At 38.0% G+C, this 25,172-nt stretch overlaps 1 protein-coding gene across 1 annotated transcript; it reads right to left on the bottom strand.

Annotated features, from left to right (window-relative positions):
- Positions 1–1,754: 1,754 nt before the first annotated feature.
- Positions 1,755–23,353, bottom strand: MCUR1 (mitochondrial calcium uniporter regulator 1). Its single transcript, XM_054591880.1, has 9 exons — positions 22,867–23,353; positions 15,210–15,329; positions 12,031–12,134; positions 11,428–11,529; positions 10,453–10,494; positions 9,608–9,679; positions 6,020–6,073; positions 4,283–4,397; positions 1,755–3,467 (listed from the first exon to the last, which is right to left on the bottom strand). The coding sequence occupies exons 1-9, from the start codon at positions 23,303–23,305 to the stop codon at positions 3,412–3,414; spliced, it is 1,104 nt and encodes a 367-aa protein (XP_054447855.1). The 5' UTR covers positions 23,306–23,353; the 3' UTR covers positions 1,755–3,411.
- Positions 23,354–25,172: the final 1,819 nt, after the last annotated feature.

Raw genomic sequence — 25,172 nt, 5'->3', positions numbered from 1 at the left:
TCTTATAATACACCAGCGTTATCATCTACAATTGGAGGGAATAGCAGCTGAAGTACAGTGCAGACAGAAGTCCTAGTTTTCATATTCAATTTGAATAAACAAAAGTGTATCAGTCACACAGAATTAAATATTTTTAGATAATAAAAATGTTATACCCACTTTAATACATTGTAAAATTTAACTGAATATTTGCATAAGTAATGAAAGGGTTAAGAAATGATTTGGGTTATAATCAGAGAAACGTAAGTGTAATACAGTCTGTAGAAATATTTTCCCAATAAAATTCCAATAAAAGGCTAAACATTGTCAAACATTTTATATACATAAATTATTTATGGTTAACATGTTTTTGCTTTAGTGTCAGAAAGATCACAAATTTGATAAACGTATGTTGAAGCCAACGTTTTCTAGGCATGAGTTCTGTAAGACCGTCTGTATGCGATCTGTTCAGAAATGAGGCCAAAATCCTTAGAACATGAATATTAGCGTGGGGGAAGAGAAAGCTTGCTAACGCTGACACGGTTAGCTAAACGGCAGAGGCTGGAAGGGAGGAGACTAGAACGTAAGAGGGAAGATCATGACTCTGAGCAGTGCTGCAGGAAATGCACAAACTAGCCCGACACAATCCAGTCAGGGTCATGTTGAAGGTGGCTGAGGATTTTGGTTTTTAAAGTGTTCAGACATAAATTCCAGCAAGATGTCTGGTTTGAGTTGTCAAGTCTTTCTTCTCGAATTGGTGACTTCTCAACTGAGGCACTGAACATACTTCAGGGAGAAACCGAATACATTCAGATTTAGTTTTGTCAGATATTAAGCTAGAAAACCAGGTGAGGAATAGGCCAGTACAGAAACCAAAGTTCATGTTCCCTGTAAAGAACCACACCAATAAGGTTTTGCTTATTAAGGGGGCAGGAAGGAAATGGAATTGGAGTTCAGGCTCTTTTCAAAAAGATTAAGGACAGGAGAGGGGAGAGAAGAAACTAGGAATGCAGAGGAACCCTTAAGAATGGACTGATTGCAGTGATTAGTGATAGTTTCTGTCCATTTGATGTTCCACTTCAGGCATCTGTACCTAAGGCATCTGCACCTAGAGACGTATGTTTTCAGGATCTAGCTATGGTTAATTTCTCCATGGGCTAGACACAGATTTTCTGAAAGTTTTTCCAGGCATCTTTCCCCTTTTGATTAATGCTTAATTTCCTAAAGTGATCGGAATCCTAAGCCAAGCTAGCTCAGCAAGTTGTCATACTGTGTCTAGTCAAAGCATGCTCACCCTGTTCGGATGTCTGGGCCAGCAGTGGGAAGGGGACACTTGTATTTTTGGCTCATACATTTTTCAAACGCAATACATTTGACTAAATAAAGCATCGTCCTGAGCCCTCCTAACCCCCATAAAAGCATGCAATCCACTCCATCAAAAGGCAAGTTCATTGTTCCTGAGGTGGAGGGGAAAAAAAGGCTGTTCTGCACTGCAAAGAACGCGACAGCAAAATCAATGGCTCAGATCAAGTGATGGACTGACGCAGCCCACCATCACTGGTAGGAATGTTATTTGGAATACTTCTGGCAGATAAAAGAATGTCACTCCCCTAAATGTTATTTTTAAAACATTTTATCAGGATATAAGGTCACTTCACTGTTTTTAACCTATACAAGTTAATGTTTGCTTTGAAACATAATTACATACAGCACTTTCTCCCTTGGGTGTTCTTTATTTCAGAGGAGTGTCTGTACTCCAAGGCCTTTCTCTAAGCTCTACTAACCAAAGTTATATCTGCATTAAGTAGTTGCAAATGTGGTCTTAATGGGATGCCATTTACTTAAGTCTTTAGTACTTAAGGCAGTGGCTAAATGTGCAGTATTTTCTGGGGATCCTTCTCTGAAAGGGGAAGAATATATCAATAAAATATTTTACGAGGCAGTTAATTTTGGATCTAGTTGAAAAAGATTATTCACTTTGAAACTGATACCACTAATGCAAAAGTACTTGATTTTCATACTTACTTGAAATTCAGAACCTTTATGCTACATAAAAGTTTTTCAAAAAGACAGACGCACACTTTCCAAAATTTAGAAGTGACACCCACAGGACAAAAGGCAACTTTTCTTTTGCCAGTATGGTTGGAACAGTGACAGTGGGTATTTATTCCATCAGTTTGATCAGGAAGTCTCTGTGTGGTTTCTCCACTGTACCAGAGTATGTACAAATGTGGACATGTGGAGAAAGACAGAAAAGGTTCTATTAATGTCATCTTTTCTAAAATGATTATTTTCTCCTATGGGTCAACCACTTAAATAAGATGAGAAGGTGCTTTTCCAATGTAACCCCAGTTGCATCTAGGAATTTGTTTTAAATATAGAAGTAAGGTAAGAATGAGAATATCTTTAACAACCAAAGAAATCAACCTAAATGCAGATGATACCTGGCATGACAGTTCTCTAGTTTTGAAAGCCTACAATATGAGCTTGTAATGGGCAAAAGCATATTCATTAAAGACATTTCTAAAAAGTGCATACACTACCTAAATATCTAGATGTTGCTACAGAAGGAAAACAGACTGTCTAGCTCCCTGTGTATAGAGCGGAAGACCAGAGGAAGTAAACCCCACCCCACAAACTGTAGTAGCTGCCTACACCAAGAAATACCAAGTTTTCTAGGCAGGCAATGCCACAAGTGGAGTATTATTATAACTCAAATTATGAGGGAGAGGAAGAAGGACCAAGTGAGAGGGAAGAAAAGAAACCTAGAGGTACAAGAATCCCCATTACAACACTTCATTAGGCAACAAGATTTTGTAGCTGGAAGGCACATAAAAAATAACCGTAACAGCAACTTACAAAGACAATGGAAATTAAAATAGAAAAACTCCTTTGGATGTAGAGTACACCTGTAATATTAACATACAAACCAGATAAAGCTGAGACACAGCACTGCAACATAGGAGATGACTGATGGTAAGTAAGAACTGGAGTAGGAGGTAAAGAGGATTTGGTGCTCCTGGTTTAGTTTCAGTGATTCTTCAGGACTAAGTAAAGCCAATGTGCCTTTTATGTGGAGACCCCAAAACCCCTACGTGACAAAAGATTTAAAATTGTAGTTATACAAATAGTTACTGATCGTATGTCCCACACGAGGCCAAGATCACGGATCCAGCTGAGTGGAGTCTTCCACGCTTTGTCCACCACCACTCAGCATTATAAAGTCAACCAAACAGAAAAAATCAAAGGAGTAATTATGACATTTCTGACTTCTTTGCCTCGGTTATAGGTCCATAATTTGTATAAAATAAATAATATGCACTAAACGAAAATCAGGGTTAAAAGTTGAAATGGGAGAAAAAAAAGCAAGCACAATAATCTGGTATTCTTAAGGCAAAACTATAATAGAGATCTCCTTAAATAGACACTTTATTATATCCACAGGCGGTAAAATCCCAGAGCTACTGTTAGGCATGTAAATACAGACCCTGTAAGAAAAAAAATAATTGAACTCAGTATTAGTTATAAAGTTATTGAGACAACATCTTTCTATTAAGAAAACATAGAGACACTTATCCACCTATCCACCCCGGGGGTAAAAAACCCCACTAAGAAACTTGTTCATTAATTTGCCACATTCCATGAAACACCTGCCTATAAAAACAAACAAACAAACAAACAAACACACGCACACAAACCCATAGCTTGAAATCATCATCTCTAAAGTACAAATGTATCCAGTATTCAAGAAAACTTTTCAATAAAAGTTTAGAATCACAAAAAGTCTGCGGTCCCAAAGTATAAGTATATGTACTGTATAGGGGCACACCCTTTAACTTTAGGAGCAAAATTTCACTTCTAAATACTATTATAATTTAAAATATTGATTAACCCCAGAATATTCAATTTAAGTTAAAATAATGGCTTTTTCTTGGTACACGAATCTTTATTCCCTCTTTTGGCTTAAAAATTGCAAATAACTCCTTATGAGCAGAAAGAGCGCAACTGTACAAAATATTGTCTTGAATTTCATTTAAAATTAAAAAAAAAACAACTATAGTTCAAGAACAGTATCTTAACAAATTTAAGATTCCATTGACTATAACGTACATCATTTTATTTATTTCTAAGGAAAATATTGCCAATTATAGCATGATAGTCCATCTATTAGGAATTATAAGATGCTTGCCAATTTCAAAGATAGGAAAAAATGTGTTGGAATCAATGAAATACAATGAAATGACTTACTTTATAGATTTTTATTTTCAGCTTGTTTTAACTGCCTACGTAAAAAGCAGCTTACCTGCTAAATATTTAATATTATCAAGCTTGTGGGACTCGAGCATGGTTTTGAGGCCAGCGACCTCGGTGTCTATCTTCCTGTCCGTCTGTGTGACGGCCCGATCTTGTTGCGCGTGCTTTTAAAACAAAGAGAGTCACAGCATTAAGCCACTTGGGATATACCATCTCCTCTGCTGTCAGTCCTGAGAGTTTCTTCCCAAAGGGGTGCAGTCAAAGGGGAACTGGGGTCATATTAAGGAGACTTGAGCTTTAGTCTTAGTTCTACTATCCTCATGCTATGTTACATTGGTGAGGGCCTTTAATATATGTAGGCCTGTTTCCTTCTGTCTGAAAAAAAGGAAAAAAAACAAAAACAAAACCATTAGACCTGCCTCCAAACAGGCTGTTCAGAGAATCAAAGTGATAATCTATGTAAAAGAAACTTTTGTATGTTATAGATTGCTCTATATGTGAGATTAACATAATAAAGCCAATCTGTTCTCAAAAGCAAGAAATGTGTACTATCCTCCTCTTAATGAAAGGTATAAAAACATGCTTTTAAAAAAATGAACAGAATCTTGGATTAGATAATCTAAAAGCAACAGTGCTTGCCTTGACACTATTTCTGTTCACATTTTTTAAAGTTTTCTTCTTTTATAGTTCAAACACCAAGTGTTTTGTTATTATGAGGCTTGGCTATACCAATGGCCTATTTGTATTCTTTCCCAAATACAATACAGGTGAACTAGATACACAACTGTATTTGGGGTGTATGTAGATACACCCCAAAGGGTGGTGAATTTGGCTGTTATAAAAGGGTTGTCATATTTCATTAACGCATTAAAGCACTGGAGACGCTTCACTAAAAATTCTAGGGCAAGTAGTTAGTTCCCTATGACTAAGAATTCAGGTAATGAATAAGAAAATAAATGCCTGGATGAAGAGAAAAGTATTCCAGAGGAATATTCCAATATTCTCTCACAGGTTTCAGGGGTCCCAGGTATTACAGGATGGAAAAGAAATAAATGCATGTCATACGTTAAGAATGTAACAAAAAAATCTATGTCTATTCCTTATTATTCTTCAATCACTGAGATTTTAACTTGTATTAAGATAATCAAGTATTTGGTTAAGTGTGAAAAAATCCTATAATACTCCACTACCAGGCACATACACATACTCAGAAAACAAGGACTTCAACAGACATTTGTACCCGCATTGTTCCTAGCACCATAGTTCATAACAGTCACCAGGTGGAAGCAACCCAACTGTCCAGAGACAGGATAATCTAATGTGGCAAATCCATACAACTGAATATGGCTCGGCTTTAAAAAGGAAGGAAATTCTGACACATGCTACAACATAGATGAAACTTGAGGACCTTATGGGAAGTGAAATAAACCAATTACAAAAAGACAAATACTGTATGATTCCACTTATGTAAGTTACCTAGATTAGTCAAATTCACCAAGAGGAAGTAGAATGGTGGTTGCCAGCGGCGGGGGGGCGAAGGCAATGGGAGTTGCTGGGTAAGGCGATGGCTGTATGATAATGTGAATGTCCTGAAGGGCACCACACTGTACACTTAAACATGGTTACACGGTAACATCTACGTTTATTTTACTACAATTTAAAAAACCCTATGACACTAATCCTGCATATATTTTCCTATAACACATCACTACAAATAACAGCAACCATGCATGGGATGAAGAAGAGAGAAATAAAATGACCAAGAAAAGCCAGTCTCATTTCTTACCAATGCCACCATTTCTGTCCTCATTTCCAGCAGCTTCCTTTCGTTCAATGAATACTGAAACAAACATGTCACATAGGTCAGATTCTGATTCTTCTTTCTTTCTCTCTCTCCTCCTTCTCTAGAGTCTTAAACATTTCGGTTTCACTACTTCCAAGATATGTAACACTGGGAGTTGCCTCCAGGATACAGCAGCCTACGTGACCTTCTCCTTTAGATCTGTGTTTTTGAGGTTTCTTATTTATATTCACTCACTGCTCCAATACCGGGATAACCTTTTGTCATCCTTCACCTTTCTTTCTGCTGTTTTTCCCTTTTCATCTCTTTGTGTGCTGTCTCTAGATCCCTCCCACTATACAGCATTCTCTGGGACCAATTTAAATGGTGCTGACTCATACCCTTTTTGGCTTTGACAGGAAAGAACTGAAAAGGTGGGAAATTAATTCCATTTAGTAGCTATCCCATCACAATTACAAACAAAACTTGAGGTTTAGACCAAAGATAGGAAAGATATAAAGTCGGGAAAAAATAGTTTCAAGGAATATTATTCTGTGACATGGACGTTGCCATGTGATAATCAAACAAGGTAAATACAAGAAATACAGTGTTTCATCACATTTAATTATTTAAAACAAACAAATCCACGTGGGTATAGTCACAATCCAGTGTTACTAAAGGAACTAACAAGTTTTACACAGAATTAAAATGGTATCTTGCCTTTGGCTATGCTCTAATGTCTGTGTAAAGATGTGGTATAATTTTGTTGATACTGATATCAAAATCAGACATATCTGCTCAGCAATGGGCACTAGGATTTAATTGAACAAATGCAAATCTATAATGTAAGTGAAAAATTAAAATTTTTTCACTACATGAATATTGTTATAGGAGAAAATAATTAATGTTTTGAAGTACCTAGAAACTTTATAGCTATAAAAATTTCCCCTGGGTCTGCTAGGGTGTAGAGTATAAAAACAGCATAGGTTGGCCCTGGCTGGTGTGGCTCAGTGGACTGAGAGTGCCGGCCTGCGAACCAAAGGGTCACTGGTTTGATTCCCAGTCAGGGCACACGCCTGGGTTGCGGGCCAAGTCCCCAGTAGGGGGCACTTGAGAGGCAACCACACACTGATGTTTCCCTCTCTTTCTCCCTCCCTTCCGCTGTCTAAAAATAAATAAATAAAATCTTTAAAAAACCCACAAAAACAAAAAATATTTAAAAAACAGCATAGCTTGTAAATTAAAAAGCAGAAGCAGCAGCCCCCAAACCCCAAACTTTGGTCCTAGTCACAGGACAAAAGAATGCTCATCTCTGTCTTTTAAATGTCAAGGCTTTAGATGAGGAGAAAGCTATGCATCAGGTCACCACCAGAGGGCAGAGAGGGACTGGATTTTCTTCACACCTTTAAACTCTGGCCTTCAGTAAGTCAATACTGATTCAGATGCGAGAAATGAAAAGCCCACATCTTGATATTGCCATGATTTTTAAAGTAAGTTACATGCTAGCTGAATAATAATATGCTACTGTCCTGCACTTCAGAGTAATCTAAGTTTAGGATTACCAAGAACAACTTCTCAGCAAGGGCAGTAAATCACATAAATTCACTGGCTTTAATCCAGGTTCACATCCCATATTTACCAATCTTCTAGGTAATTCTTCCTAGCATGGTTAACAGTAGGCATCTTTTTAAGTCAAGTGAATCCAGAATTTTTGCTAAATTCACAAACCATAAGGACAAAGGTAACTAAGTTTCTCCTCTTCTAGATACAAGTCGTGTGCTAGTAATTACTAAATATTTTAGTGATACTAAGGGATTTAATCTTCATGGTTGAAAAGTGTTTTAAGATTAGAAAAACAGGTTACATGAACATAATAATTATTTGGTTTAACAAACCTCAGCCTAACTCTTGAAATCCAGAAGCAGTTCCAAAATACAGTGAAGTAATTGTCTGAGTTTGAGTTATTAGTTTATCACTGTAGTACATTTTGGTTAAAAGCAAATTGTGAAAAAAGAAAAAACAATGAACAACTGTGAGCATTTGGTTTCTGCATATGTATCCAGTTCTGTGTTAGTGAAAAATGCTTTATATGCCCTATTTCACATTATGCTAAGAATAAAAAAGGCATCTGCCAAATATTATCAAATTCAAATAAAGCCTGAATAAGAAGATAGATGGGTTAAAAATCAGAGGCAACCCAGCACCTAAAGATTAAAACATACAAGTTATTGTACTCCCATATTCATAGCAGCATTTACAATAGCCAAGGCATGGAAGCAACCAAAGGAAGAGCCCATGGACGGATGAATGGATCAAGAAAACTTGAGATCTATCCTGTATTACATCTCTTTTTTATTCTGCCATAAAAAAAGAAGGAAATATTGCCACTGTGACAACACAGATGAACCTTGGGAGCATTATGCTGAATGAAATAAATCAGAGAGACAAGTACTGCATGATCTCACTTACATGTAGAATCTAAAGAAACAAAAAACTCTGGGAGCTCACAGATATTGAAAAGAGACTGAGAGTTGCCAAAGGCAAGGGATGGAGGGTGAGCAAAAATGGGTGAAGTGGGTCAAAAGGTACGAACTTGCAGTTAAAAAATAAATACATCCCGGGGATGTAGTATACCACGTGGCAACTATAGTTTATAATATTGTACTAGATATTGGAAAGTTGCTAAGAGAGTAAATATTTAAAGTTCTTATCATAAGAAAAAAAATTCTTATCTACGTAATATGGTGATGGATATTAACTGAACTTATTGTGGCCATCGTTCTGGAATATATACAAGTATCAAATCATTGTGTTGTATACCTGAAACTAATATATGTCAATTACAACTTGATTTTAAAAAAAAGTTACTGGGAAAGCTCTGAGGGGAAAAACATTGTATTTCTATGTATTATCTTTGGAAAAGTAAGGGCAACAGAGCTGTATTTCCAGTGCGTGACCCCACCAGTCATCGCTTGGGGGTATATCTGCTTCAGCTTAATTATTTACAACCTACATTTTGTGATATCTTTTTGGTAACAAATGTGCAGCAGTACTTTTCCTAATTGAAAGTTTCAGTTTTACATAACTTAATCATTTAGAATTTGCATTTCAAAACTATGCAGTAAAGTCATTGAGAGTTCTCATTTTAAGAAAAAGATAATATGGAAATATTTTTAAAATCTTGAATTTCAGTATAGAATTTAATATTTCATATTAATAATTTAATATTATTTAAGTCAAATAATCAACTTTGTAAAATCAGGACCTGTGGAGGTTTAAGTCAGTATGAAATAGATCAAGATTGAGTTTAATTTCTTTATTAATGTCTAAGTGATATATAACTTAGTATCTCTGAAACAAAAAAAGACTTAAACTTATTTGACCAAGGCTTTAATTTTAATTATACTTATGAAAGCATCAAATTTAAGTGCTCATCTAAAATATAATCAAAATTAAGAAAAAATTGTGTCTAACAGTGATATATATGTAAATATTTAACAGTACTAGTAAACTGTATATAAACTTACACTTGACCAAGCATTCTATCCAGCGAAAAATTTAGTTCACACTCTTATTTTTAAAAAAGGAACATACCAATTCTTTTACTCTGCTCTTTTCTAGATTGAAGTCTAATTTGGAATCTGTTCGGACTTTGACGACTTCATCCTAGTCAGAGGGCAAACAACACAGAAAGAAAGAAATCCAGAGTAAGAAATCCAGACCCACTGAGGATGTGAAGCCTAAGAAAGCTGCCTCCACTGCTTCCAGCCTAAGGGCCCATCCCAGGGAAGGGGCAGGACGGGAGCTCACAGAGCTGGGAATCAGTGTCTGGGGAGACTCGCGCCAGCCCGTGTCTGGACACAGTTGTCCTGACCAGTTGGAGCATCGACCCATAAACCCAAAAGGTTGTGAGTCTGATTCCCAGTCAGGGCACATGCCTAGATTGTGGGTTCAGTCCCTGGTTGGGGTGTATATGAGAGGCAACCAATCAATGTTTCTCTCTCACACAGATGTTTCTCTTCTTCCCACTCTCCCTCCCTGCCCCTCTCTCTAAAAAAGTAAAAAATTAAAAAATTAAAAAAGATAAATCCAAACAATAGGCACAGTGAGCATTTTAAAAATGCATGTAAATCTCTAAAGACAGTCTCTTCTAAGAGAATATAAGGGTTCCATGAGGTTACTTCAGAGACTTTTTTTATTTAAAAATTATTTAGTTCCTCCTAGAACACAATTTTCTTAATGAATTTGGTTACAGACATCAATAATTTATTCACTGGCTGTGTTCTTACCTAAATCTTCTGAAGTGTACTTTTGAGACATATTACACAAATATTTAGCATAGAATTAGGTTTTTAAGGACATACAAAGTATTTCTGACATTATATTTACTAAGCTTATATAATTATAAACAAGCAAGCAAACGGGAATGAGGATCTTACCATTACTTGTTGTTTTAACCGATGTAGTTCAAGCTTTACTTTCTAAAAACACAATAAAAAGAACCAAGTCAAGGATATGTTTAGAAGCTTAGAAGAAAAATATAAAACTTGGTAATAAACAAATATTAGAACATGTATTCATGCATAAGTTCTTCCCACATTCAAGGCAAATTTAACTACATTTAGAATACAACCTTAACTGAATAGTCTCAGTAGGAGCAAAAATTACCTGTCATGGCAGGATGGCACAGTTTGTTTGTTTTTTTAACATACACATTTGCCTTCAGAGACCTTGCTTCCTTTAACATCTCCTATGATTTTCTTCTAACTAAATGTCCTCAAACAGTGGACTTCATGGACAACTCGGAGAGTTTCAAATTTTACCTTTTTCTAGCGAAAAGAGAATCTTTGGTAGAAGGCTTCTTGCAAGACCAAGACTAATATAAACAGGTAATAAATGAGCTTCCTTTATGGGACTCTAATGGGATTGAAAATACAAGGACAATGCAAAGACAGCATTTATGTAAACTCTGATCCCATACGTCACACTTTAGGAAACTAAGGGATATTTTACAGCAGCATTTCTTCATAATAACTGAACACTAGAAACAATTCTAATATATATCATAGTAGAATAGTGTGGCATGTTCATATAACACCACAGGCAATGGAAAAGGATGACCTACTGCTACAAGACACACTGTATGATCCCATCAGCTCAAGTTCTAGAATAGGCAAAACTAGTCAATGGTGCTATAACCCAAGACAGTGGTCTCCTCTGTGGGAGGAATGACTAGGAGGGGGCATCAGTGGGACTTGTTGGGTGCGGGCAACGTTCTACTTCTTGATCTGACTGGTAGTGTACACTTTGTGAAGATTCATCAAGATGTACATTTACTTGTGCACTTCTCTGTATGTATATTATATCTCAATGTCTGAATATAAAGCATTTTATAAGTGGCTGTTTAGTTTTACCTCATTTTCTGCTCTGAGGGCTGAAAACTCACTCTTCTCCAAAATAATCATATCTTTTTTCACACTAGCAATCTGAGACATTATTTGCTGAAGAGTGATCTCCTAGGAAAAGAAAAACAAAATATAAAACTTAGTCTACTCTAGAAAGTATTCGCCTACGGTTTCTATCTGGTATCATCTTAATGAGAAACTAGAAGAGCGTCGACACAAGAAAAGAAGTTCAGCAAGGTCACCCTCTATTCCAAAATGAGAAAAGGAAAAGAATAAAAACTCAAATCCAGTATCACCATCAACTGAATCACAGTGAAAAGGGTGGCAGTCTGAGGACCAGTGGCTCAAAAAGGCACTGCTATAATTCTGGCCACATCTCCATTTATTCAAGTATGGGGGACTGAAACTGTCAGTTTTCAAGCTTAATGATTCTACAAGAGTTCACTAAATAGCTTTGAATAAATACTTTTTATGCCACTGTAATAATCTGCCTCTCAACTATGGTTAAAATTTCTATATGCTTTTCAACAGAACATTATCCAAAAATATATATTACAAATGACACCCTCCCTTTAGATTTCAAATTTGCAAAAGTGCCCTGACAAAGCTGACCTGTTGCATCTTGGTGACCATGTCTTTGTAGATAATATCCATGTTGGCCTCCGTGATCTTGACCAATGCAGATACAATGATTTCTGCTTGTTGAGTCGTAAAACCTAAGCAAACACACAGAGACAATTACACTCAGGAGACTCTAGTTGTCAAAAAAAAAAAAAAAATTCCTTCATAGAAAGGGAGAAAACACAAACTTACACATTGAAGTGAATGTCTGAATTCAGAAGCAGGTGAAAGCCTGTGGTAGGAGGATGAGGAGACTAGTCACAAACTATGATGTGTCTGTCACTCTGGACAAGTATGCCACGTTTGAGTCTTTCTTCATGCAAAAGGAGCAGTTGGGCTAACTGCTCTGTAATGTCCTTTCCTTCCTAGCTGCCCAAAATCATGTTTTCAGAGAATGTCTAATAATATAGAGGATGCCTGCCATGCAAGGTCAAGTGAAAAAAAGCAAGACTCAACATTCCAGATACAATTTACCACTTTGTGATTTAACAGATTCTAGATCATTTTTATGTTCTTCAATGGATGTGACTTCCTCCATTATAAAATGCATATATTAGCAAAAAATAATTTAGTAAGTAGAAAAGCTCACTTATTTTATATCCAGCATAAGTCAGTCAAATTATTGACTATGGAAATAGTAATTTAGCTGTTAGTAATTTAATGTTCAAAGACGGTTAATGTCAAAATCAGTTCTTTCGGTTTTCCTCCACAATTCTCTTCAGTCACTAATGATGGAGGCCGAAACAGGAAAAAAAATACATTCTTTGATACTCAATAAATGACACTGAATTGAATTGTAAAAAGATTCAATTCAGCAGTATCACTGTTTTTAATAACTTTAGATGGTAATCTATATTTCATATTGGAAATTCTAATAAAATGCTTAAAACCAAGTCCCTGGAAAGTAATTCCTTCTATTAAATATGTCCATCTATAAGAATTTCAGAAGAACCTATTGATTCTTGTAATTAATGGCACATTTGTTTGAATAAAGTTATAGCTGATATAATCTAGATGAGAGTAAGCATGAGATTGTAATTTTTTTTAAAAAAGGTGCAGTTTTAAAGGCGACAAACAAAACCCCTTCAAAGACCTACTCCCTTCACCTCATTCAAAATCCTTTAAATTTCAATGTGTAGGTCATGCACGTCTAGAAAAATCACCCAAAAGGTTGCATGCCAAAATGTTAACATTGTGTAGCCCTTGGATATTGGGATTCAGAATATTTTTCATGTTCTTTTCCTATCTTTCTAATTTTTAAAAAACATACATGTCTTTTGCATTTTTTTAAACCTAAGAAAAGTTCACAGTTAAACATATGAGATTTGGCAATTATGAAGAAAAGAAAAATAGAGACTAGAAAAGAACTTAAGCTGATAATAAAACAAACTCCAAAGTCTTAAATTAAACAAACACTTGTGGAAGGTGAAAGAGGACCAGGGAAAGCAGAAGCCTGCAAACCTGCTGAGTTACCAGGCACAAATTATTTTTTTGTAGGAATGAGAGAACAAAACACATTGGCTATAGACATATAGGAAATTTCATTAATTAGGAGACGTAACTGAAAAATAAAAAAAGGATAAAGGAGGGAATATTTCCTCAGGGGTAAATTGTCTGGCTGTACCTTCATCCAGACAACTTACACGTCCATCACTGATCTCAGCACCTTCACACCCTGAACACACTGCAGTGGGGTCCTCACATCACTGATCTTCAAATATGCAAATATTCATGCATCAAGGTTTGAAACCAAGAAAAGCAGGACGTATATATCAAAACATATTTTAAAAATATACATATAAAAATAAAAAATTATTTATTTGTATAAATAAATAAACATTTAAATATTTAAAGGGGGAAAGGGAAAATAAATTCCACCTCTCTCTCGGAGGAAGGATTGGTGGACATCTAGAGACCGCTGCAGCTACCTTGCCAATGTTACACTTAACAAAATTAATGATGCTCCCTTAATATCATCAAACACCCGGGGGATGTTGATACGCCCCCATTGTCTCTAATATTTGTATTTGAAAACAAACACACAGGCCCACCAAGAAGAAAAACAATGTAGGAAGATTCCTGCTGATTTATCAAGGTATTTTAGATGGCCCTCTTCTCACTTCCACTTTTCTTTTATGGCTAGTAAGAAAAGTTTTGGGGGAAAAAGGCCTACTAGTTCAAGTTTGAGAAGAAAAGCTTGTAAAAATATTATACAGCATTGGACAGTTTTTCCAAAGCGCACTGAATAACATTATTTCATTTAATATTGAAAAGGCTCTTTGGAATTCTGATCATGCCCATGCTACCAGTGAGGAGAGGGACACTGAGGGTGAAAGGACTGCCGAGGCCAGAACGCAGCGCGGCTTGAGCCCAGGGCTTCTAACCCCCACAGGAGCACAGAATTTATTCCACCCCCTTGACCTGGACATGTTCAGTACATCTACAGAGGGACACAGGGTAGCTTCTCAGATACAATCATACACAACTGGATAAATAACTATACAATGAAGTAAAAACACAGATATATTTATTTCCAAGGTATAATCTATGATATATAAGAATCTGATTTTGAGATGTGTCACAGTATAGAGAATTATAAGTGGTGTATTTGTCTAGATAAGATGAAATATGAGACTGTTCTCCGCATACGAAGTGTGCTTTCAGCAAATGTCATACATGTCAGAGCAATCGTGTATATTAATGAACACAATAGCAGTAAGAGACAATGTCAGTCTGAGTATTTTTTAAAAAGAACACTATGACATGATATTATCAATAATTGCTGCTCAGCAAAAATTTAATTTCATAAAAATTGTAAAAGCACACAAGATGCACAGTAATGAAACTATCACCTTTGTGTTTCAGACAATAAGAACCACTCCTAAGTTTTGCTGACTTGTGTCTAGATTCTTATCTTTAACACTGTATTTCTAGAGTGATGTTAAAAGAATACACTTCACTTGGGCAAATGTGTTAGAAAAATCTCTATTGTACTGATGAAGCAAAAACTGTCCTTCAAAAAAATGAGGACTTAAAAATGGAGACTGACCAAATATTACCTGGAGACTTAAAAGTCAAAGAGAAATAAAAGAAATTAAAAGAAATCATAAGAGAAGTAATAATTCATTGCGTTCTTCTATGGCACTGAGTGACCAAAGAGAAGGGATTACCATTTCCTTCGAGTAAACACACTAAGGCATGGGTGTCAAAGTAGAGCTTCCTGTTCCCAGAAGAGGTGAAATCTCCGCGTCTGCGCTCCAGCTGTGGGCAGCCAGCAGAGAGGCTTAGCTCTAGAACGGAAAGGACAATCGAGTTCAAAGCAAGACCTAAGTGTAATCGAAAGCAACTCAGCAACATGAACAAATCAGGCATACCTCAAAAGCCTTTTTAAAAAAATAACAGCTTTATTGAGCTTTAATTCACATACTATACAACTGACCCATTTCCAGTGTACAGTTTGATTGTTCTTAGTATATTTACAGAGTTGTGCAAACATCCCCGCAATCAACTTTAAAACACTATCACCAACCCCAAAAGAAACTAAACTCCCCAGGCTTCCACTCCAGGCAACCATTGATCTACTTCCTGTCTCTGTGGATTTGCCTACTCTGGACACTGTGTATGAATAAAATATAAGATATGTGGTATTCTGAAACTGGTTTCTTTCACTTGCATGATGTTTTCAAGATTCATCCACCTTGTGGTACGTGTAGTACCTTATTTTTTTTTATTGCCAAATACTATTCCATTGTATAAATATACAACTTTATTTAACCTCTTCATTAACTGAAGGACACTGGAGTTGCTTCCTTCTTGGCTATTATGAATAATGCTCCTATAAAAATTGTGTATGAAGTTTTGTGTAAACATGTTTTCAATTCTCTTGGGTACAAACTTAGGAGTGGAACTGCTGCACCATAGGGTAACTTTATGTTTAACCTTATGCAATTATGCCAGACCGCTTCCCAAAGTGGCTGTGCCATTTTACATTCCCAGCAGCAGTGTACGAGGGTTCCAATTTCTCCACATCCTCAACATTTGTTATTATCTTTTTTATTATAATCACCTTAGCGTGTGTAAAGAGGTACCTCGTGGTAGCTTTCATGTGCATTTCCCTGTGGGATAATGATGCTGAGTATCTTTCCATGTGCTTATCGGACATTTGTGTATCTGCTTTGGAGAAATACCTATTCAGACCCTTTGCTTATTTAAAAAAAATTGGGTTATCTTTTTATTGTTGAGATGTAAGACTTTATATATATATTTTAGATACCAGTTCCATACTATACATATGATTTCAAATATTCTGTGAGTTGTTTTTAACTTTCTCAACAGTGCCCTTTGAAGCACAGAAGTTTTTAATTATAATGAGGCTCAATTTATTTTTTAAATTTTATTCCTTCTGCTTTTGGTGTCATATCTAAGAAACTATTGGCTAATACAAGTGCACAAAGATTTACACCTATGTTTTTTTCTAGTTATTTTACAGTTTCAGCTCTTACATTTAGATCTTTGATCCATTTGAGTTAATTTTTGTATATATTGTGAGATGGAGGTTCAATTTCATTCTTTTGAATGATGTGGATATCCAGTTGTCCCAGCACTATTTTCTCCCTTAAATTGCCTTGTAACGCTTGTCAAAAATCAATGGACTATCATATAAGGGTTTACCTCTGGGTCTTCCATTCTATTCCACTCATCTCTATGCCTTTTCTTATGCCAGTGCCAAATTTTCTTGATTACTGTGTAGTAAGTTTTGACACAGGAAGTGAATCCTATGACCCTTTTGCTTTTCAAGGTTGTTTTTGGTTATTCTCAGTCCCTTGCATTTCCATATGAATTTTAGGGTCAGCTCATGAATTTCTGCAGTCACCTAGAACTTTGATGGGAATTGTGTTAAATCTGTGGATACAGTTGGGGGAGTACAGCCATCTTAACAATATTGAAGTCTTCTAACCCATGAACATGGGATGCCTTTCCATTTGTTTAGGTCTTTAATTTCTCTAATAATGTTATGTAGGTTTTGGAGTATAAATATTATGCCATTATGTTAAATTTATCCCTAAGCATTTTATTCTTTTTTATGCTACTGTAAAGGGAATTATTATTTTTCAGATTGTTCATTGCTAGTGTATAAAAATAGAGCTGATTTTTGTGTATTTTAAAAATATATTTAGAATATTGATCTTGTATCTTGCTGAACTTGTTTATCAGCTCCAATAGTTTCTTAGTGAATTCCTTAGAATTTTCTACATATCAGGTAGTCAACTGTGGACAGTGGTGGTTTTACTTCTTCCTTTACAGTCTGGATGCCTTTTTCATTTTCTTGCCTTACTGCCCTGATTAGAACTTCTAGTACAGTGTTGAATGGGAGGATGCAAGCAGACATCCCTCACTCATGACGTTAGAGCAAGGGTCCCCAACTTCAAGGCAGTGGACCGGTACTGGTGGACCTGTTAGGAACCAGGCTGCACAGGAGGAGGTGAGCTTGAATGTAATCTGCTTGAATCATCCTGAAGCCATCCCCCCAACCCAGCTGGGTCCGTGGAAAAACTGTCTTCCACGAAACTAGTCCCAACCTTTTGGGGACCGCTCCGTTAGAGGGAAAGCATTCTGTCTTTTCTTATTAAATATATTAGCTGTGGGTTTTCCACAGATGCCCTTTACCAGGTGAAGCAGTTACATTCTAATTCCTAATTTGCAGGGTGGGGGTCGGGGTGGGGGTAGCTGTGTGTGTGTGTGTGTGTGTGTGTGTGTGTGTATGCACACGTGCGCGTTCAATCATGAAGGGGTATTGAATTTTGCCAAATTCCTTTTCATTGTCTTTTGAGATGATCATGTGGTTTCTCTCCTTTATTTTGTTAATATGGTGCATCACACAAACTGATTTTCAGATGTTAATGAACCTGGTATTCTTGGGACAAAATCCTATCTGGCATGGTATAGTCCTTTTTGTATATTGCAAGATTTGGTTTGCTGGTATTTTTTAGAGGATTCTTGTGTTCTAATCTATGAGATTGATCTGTCATTTTCTTTCCTTGTGATGTCTTTGCAAAAGCCTATTTTTAGAGAGATGAGCTCAACAATTTGTATATTATGATTTTTATGAATTTCAATGCACTTAGCCACAGATCCAACCCATTTTGTAAACTCATTTCAAGGTTCTCATTTGATGGAGGTAGCATAATAACAGTTTCCTGGTTTTTGTATTTCATGAACCACAATATTAGTTTTTTTAAAAAAATGGAACAATTGGCCCTGGCTGATGTGGCCCAGTGTATTGAGTCCTTGCCTGCAAACCAAAAGGTCTCTGGTTCAATTCCCAGTAAGGGCACATGCCTGGTTGTGGACCAGGTCCCCAGTAGGCGGTATGTGAGAGGCAACCACACACTGATGTTTCTCTCCCTCTCTCTTTCCTCCCCTTCTCTCTAAAAATAAATAAATAAAATCTAAAAAAAAAGAAAAAGGAACAATTGTAATGTCAACTTGTAATTTTGCCAAGAAAGGACATTTAAAAAATAACTCCTTACTATCACAGTCATACTGTAAATACGTTTAAAAAAAAGAGAGAGATGTTTGATAGCAAAGGGGGGAAAAAAGAGATGGACAACAAAATAAAAACCTTTCATTTAAATGTAATAAACATAGCTATATGCAAATTTTGTTACATATTTGTCCTTACTTTTCAGTGATGCCAGGTACTGTAGAAGAATGGTAGAAGAGATAACAGTCATCTACTAACTCAAAGTTCAAAGGTTTTCTCAGTAGGTCTCCTACATGACCAGAAAGATATTTCAGCTTATCAACTCCTACTCTCAATCCTTCACCCCTACACACTCTAAGAGAAACTGCACAGCAAAGACATGACATGGACAAGTCCTCACAGATCTGATTCTTCTCTGTAAGCCTAGAGCAGTAGTTCTCAACTTACTGGCTACCTGGAAAAAGAATAGGGTCGTTGTGGTCACAGTAAAATCAAGGGATCCACTCCGTAGTACACACTGTAGACGGACAAAATATAAAATGCAACAACTATTGTCTGTATGAATGTGTTTAGTCATTAAGAAACAGCCCTTAGATTCAAAGAACCACTAGCCTATATTATAAAGACATTGACAAGGAAGAAAAAGTCTGTTCCAATTTGGCCTATACCTATATTTGCAGCTTTCTTTTTTAGTCACCTAAGCTATTGTTTCCTGAACCTTCATGCTTTGGTAATCCATTTTTAATCTTGGTTTGTTCCCCTTTTCTCAAATGGTAAATTTTAAGCATTCTGTTTACCCCTCATCATTTAATTTGACAACTTCTTAAGGACTCATTGCACTCTGGTTATGGTTATACAATTTATGGCTCTCTCTGCCAACTCCACCCAGGTCAGGAAACAGGCTTTATTGCTCCCTTATCTGTGTTCTCAGTCAAGTACAGATAGCTCTATCATAGCACTTATTATATTATTTTCATATCTGTATCCTCTATTAGTTCATGATCTCCAAGAGCAGCCACTATTAGTCATTTTTGTATTGTTAGCATCTAGCAGAGGGCTTGGCATACAAGGCCAAAAATATTAAGAACAAGAATTCAATTGTATGATTTCTAAGATATAAATCATGAGACTGTCTAGAAAGAAAGTTTGAGATCAGCTCCTTTCTCCTGACATTGTCTTCCCTTTTTACATAAATGAGTATCCCTTTTTCATTCTTTTTTTCTTTAAAGGGATATGAAGAATCACACAGTAGCTCTGCAGTTCCATTCAGAAGTGGCACCAATCACTTCTAGTCACATTTCATTGGCCAAAGCAAGTCACAAAGGTCTGGAAGGAGAACCCCAGACATTTGATGAATGTTACTTCAATGTTACCCCTTTTCTTAATCACCTGTATCAGCAGACCCCACCCTGATTGAATGCTCTTCATTGCACTGCTCCCTATCAGGTATTATACTTGTTTATTGTTGGCCCTCTCTCCCTAGAATCTAAGCTGTGCGAGGTCAGGTGTGCCTGTTTTCATTCACTACTGTACCTGCAGCACGTAGAACACTGCTTGGCATATAATAGGTACTTAGATAACTTGTAGTCACATGGATCAATAGTAGCATGAATAGCTAATATCTAAAGGTGCTTACCACGTGCCCAGCACCTTTATGCAGTAACTCATTTGACCTCAGCTCAATCCTACGGGGGGATGTAGGTCTTATTATGACCCCCATTTTCCACACAACAAAAATAAGGCTCAGACAGGTTGAGACACTTGCTGAAGGTCACAATGCCAATCAGTGGGCGCAGCCAGCCTCCTAACCTCTGAGAGGCCCTGTTGGGCCCAGCCACTTGGATTAGGAGGCAGAGTCATAATGTCTAGGTACCGGCAGCTGAGTGTCCAGCACGTGTGGAGTTGGCGCCTGGGAGCATATGCAGAAGACAGAGTAACAATGGCAAAAATAATAAGCATAGCACCAATTATTAGGTGACAGATACTGTGCTAAGGGAGGAACATTTTATCACATGCTCACAAAAATCACAGGAGCAAGCATTGCTCTTCTCCTATGGTCTTCCCTTTCCACATAAATATCTCTTTTCATTTTTTATCTCCAGTCCTGGGACAAAAATCCGATGAGAAGAGACCCTTAATGTCTGCTGACACAGAACAGACCTAGTTCTAGAAACACTGTGGGTGAATGAATGAATGAATGCACCTCTCAAGGGGCTCTCCATAGGCCGCCCACCCATCTTCGAACTGTGCTGGACTGTGCCATGGGTTAGGAATCTTGAAAACACTTGAGTATAGAACTGGCTTATGAAGAGTGATGGGCTTAGTTTACTACTAAATTGCTTCTTTCTAGTAAGAAAATAATCATTCATATGATTTAAAACAAAATACCATACACAAAACATCACTCCTTTCTAAGCAAGAGCTAATTCTGATTTAGATATTGCAGATTTTTTCCCTCAAAACATTATCGGAGTTTATTTCAATTGCAAGCTTATTTCATAGAAATATTGTCATCTGAGAAGTGGAGAAAAGGGCTGGCCACTTCCCACTTGGCCTTTCAACCCCTGCTGAGTGAGGGTGAATGCCAGTTTGCTTTCTGTCAAAGGGCCGGAGGATGCAGCAATACTCTGACATTCAAAACACCTCTGACTCACTTTTCTTTATTGTGATTAACAAAATGAGACCCAAGAACCATAAATACCTACTAATAACGAGAAAGCAAGTAAACTGAGCTATGTTAGTATAGCATACTATGAAGTTCTCCTTTGGGGGACCTTCAATATACCAAAAGGATATTAAAAACACACTTACAAAAGAAGCCCAGTTAGCCTTGACCAGAGGAGGGAAGCAAGTACAAATTTCCTATTTGTAATACCCTTAAGTCTAAGTAGCCCTACTTAGAACCTTCGGCACTTAAACTATCAGGCTGAAGACAAGGGAACAAAACTCTCATTTGCTGATGGTTAATGGGCACACGATTCCTTAACTGTCTTGGCTGTGTGTTTCCCCATATTTATGAATCCATACACACTCAATGAAGAATGACATCATTTGAGATTAATCCAACATTACCACATCGCAGATACAATGTCAGAAAAGTGATGAGAAAGAACACTTTCCCCTTTGCACCATAATCTTGAATTTATGAGGAAAACAAATCACAAGTTTCCAGCTTGTGAAAAAGAGCACCAAAAGGCAAAGTACAGAAATTAAGTTCAAAGCCACCTCCAACTCATAAGTACTGCAGGACACGGACAGAGTTCACTCATTACTCACTCCCCACCTTCTGTATGTAAAGCTTTGTTCACTGCTGCTCTACCAATCAGTTTCTCCCCAGCCAAAAGTATTCTTAAATTTTAGAAGCAGCCCACATTTACTGGGCATTTCTGTTAAGAAAGAAGAAAAATCTACTAGAGTGGTAGAGTGATAACTGATGGCTACTAAGGGAAAAGTATACTTCTAAAGTGATTTTTTTTTTTTTGCCAAGTGTGCTAATAATTACTCAAAATGATGACACTTTTATCAACAATTTGCTATCTAGTAAACTGCGCCTGTTTAGATTTCTTTAATCTCATGTAGGACTGTGACTGCCCTCGGCCCCCTTCAAGTATTTAGTCAAAGGCCACCTTCTCAATGAAACCTATTCCGAAGACGCTATTAAATTCATAACTGGAGGCCCACCTCACTTCCTAACTCTTACCACCTCTCTTTCTTCCTATTTATCAGACTGTGTATATATAACTACTATGCATGAACATGTAAATTGCACATGTATACAAGAATTATATCTATATCTATCTACTTAAACATATATATTACATCCTTTGCAAGTATTAAGCTCCAAGAAGGAAAATATTTTGTTGACTGATAGATCCCAAATATCTAGGAAAAGTGCCAAGCACAGAATAGGCGCTAGTACTTAATGAATGAATTAACGAATCCATTAGAGTTTAAAATTAAATTGTAAAACAATCCCTTCAATATTCCAGAGCTCCACTTCTCAAACCTGCAAACCTCCTGCACACCCTTCACCCGAGTCGGGACAAGGTGAATACTAGCAAAACGTGCATCAGCTCACTGCTCTGGCAGGCACCGCCCTCCCAAAATCCCGTTCCAATTTTGCGCCAAAACCTTTGTGCCGGCATTCCGAGTAATTCAGATCTTAGCTGGCCAAGAACAGGATACGGCGGACCAGAAGGGCAAGGCCAGACAGACCTTCGCCCCCGCGCCATACAAGAATCCTGGTGACCTCTAGTAACTGAATCTCTGGGTCTCCCGGCCTTCCCGCTCTGCTGCCCCAGCCCCGCTAGCCGAGTCCTCTTTCGCCGACCGCCTGATCCTACCTCTCCTGGAGGAAGCGAGGGCGGGGACCCGGGCGTGGCACAGGTGGAGGGGGCGGGCGGCACCGGCGACGCCCAGGGCGGGACCCAGCTGGCCCCTCCACGCGGCGACACCGTCGCCGCAGCGACCGGATCGGGGAGCCGAGGTTCCCGGGCGCGAGCGTTCCCACTCTCCTAGTGATCGGCGCGGAGCGGCGGCAGCCAAGCGCGGGGAGGGCACCAGCACCAGCAGGAGCAGCGCGGAGGCACGGGAAGCGCCGCGGGCCGCCGGGGCGCGAGGGCCCAGCGCCCCTCGACCTTCCGGGAGTGCGGACAGGCAGCGGCGTGACCGAACGCCGCGGCCGCTCAAGCTTCGGTGGCGGCCAGCGAGTAAGAACAGCAGAAGCCGCCGGCGGTCCGTCAGGCGCTTCGGACCCTCTCCGGAGACGGAGCCACAATCCATCCCCGATGCTGTCACTGGCCCGGGCGCGCGCTGACGGCGCTCGCGCACGGCGCCGGTCACGCGCGGCCCCGTCCGGAACCCGACAGCAGGAGGAGGGGAAGCAGCGCGGGCCCGCCCTTTCCAGCCAGGCAGGCGGGGCTGCCGGCGCGCGCTGGGGACGAAGCGGGGCGGGGTGAGGGGCAGGGGGCGGGGCTCGTCTCCGAGTCCGCGAGAGACGCGACTTGCACCCTTCTAAGTAAGGCGACCGGCCGGGTCGGGTTGGGGCTGTCGGCGCTCCCGGAACTACAGTGAGAACGTGCTGCCATGATTTGCATATTTTATTACACTGGTGACCTTATACAGAAATTTATGACCCTGGCGCCCTTCGGACTTCGGTGAAAAGTCTTCACCACCAGGCTGCCCTCGATTTTACTATCCCCTTCTAAAGTCCCCCAGAGTATGGCGCTCGGGTGCATTTTAAGGAAATATTAACAAGGCCAACGGAAGGACATACTCAAAACACTTAAAGACTAAACTTTCAGAACTTTTGTTTCCGGATTAGTGCACCATAGAAATGAGAAAGTCTCAATCTGGAAATTTAAAACGCGGGGCAGAAATGTTGAATGAGATAATAAAAGGATATGTGAAACCAATGGTATTCGGTTCAGTGAACATTTTGAATGCCTGTTGCACCTACCTCAGTTACTGGTCCAGTGTGTGAACCCAATAGATGTTCATTGAATGAATGAATGACATGCACAAGGCATTAGGCTAGGAGATAAAGAAAAATGAGATTGTAATTGTCTTCCAGAAGTTGTTTTCTTATATACCCATATGTGTACACATACATGATGTAAGAAGAATGTAAGTGAGCTACGAAGTGCTGATAAGATAGAAGAGACGCATATGGTTGTGGAAGAGATGTAAGTGGCTATCAAATTATGAAGAATTAAAAATATTAAGGTGCAAGTACACACTTTCATAAAAGGATAGGAAGTATATATTTGTCGAACTGGTAGGAAAAGCAATTTAGCAATATGTATCAACAGCCTATTGTGTTCATAAATTTTGCTCAAATCTCCCAGCTCTGAAAGCTTAATGTAAGGGAACAACCCAAAATATTAAAAATTTATTATGTTGGAACATACAGACTTGTCGTTTCTATAGGTTCAAGTGTTGAAGATTGGTAACTTCATGTGGATCAATGTAATATAATGCACAAAGATATTGTATTATAATTCATGATTGTGGAAAAAGTGGAAAAAACTATTGCCCAGCATAAGAGGAATGGTTAAATAAACTACGACACAAATTTTATTTAATAATAGCCCTTTGTGCAGTAGTTTTTTAAAGTTGAAGTGTAATTTGCATATAATAAAAATCTTCAATCTTACTTCAATTTGATAACTTTTAACAATTGTATTTACTCATGTAACCACCACTCAGACAAGATATAGAACATGTTCCTCACTGCACAAAAGTTCCTTTGTGCTCCTTTCCAGTTTTTTAGATAGTCCCCTCCCCCAAAACAACCATTTTCTGATTTCAATCACCACGGATTAGTTTTATCTGTTTTTGAACTTCACAGAATTGGTATCATACAATAAGGAATGCCTTGGGTTTGATTTCCTCCTGCCTTGTGTCTGTCTTCAATATAATATCTGTGAAATATATCCATATTATTGTATCAGGAATTAGTTCCTTTTTATTCTTGAGTAGTGTTTCATTTGTAACTATTCCACAATTTAGTAATTCCTTCTATTGATGGCATTTGGTTTCCAGTTTTTGGTTATTATAAATAAGACTGTTATGAACACTTTTCTATAGGTCTTGGTGTGGACATATGTTGCTTTTCCCTTGTATGGTAGTACTGTGAATAATAAATAAA

The sequence above is a fragment of the Pteronotus mesoamericanus genome, unplaced genomic scaffold, assembly GCF_021234165.1.
Source record: "Pteronotus mesoamericanus isolate MK-2021 breed Mesoamerican mustached bat unplaced genomic scaffold, CSHL_Meso_final scaffold_31, whole genome shotgun sequence".
In the NCBI taxonomy this organism is placed as follows: domain Eukaryota; kingdom Metazoa; phylum Chordata; class Mammalia; order Chiroptera; family Mormoopidae; genus Pteronotus; species Pteronotus mesoamericanus.
This window is presented reverse-complemented; position numbering and strand designations above follow the sequence as displayed.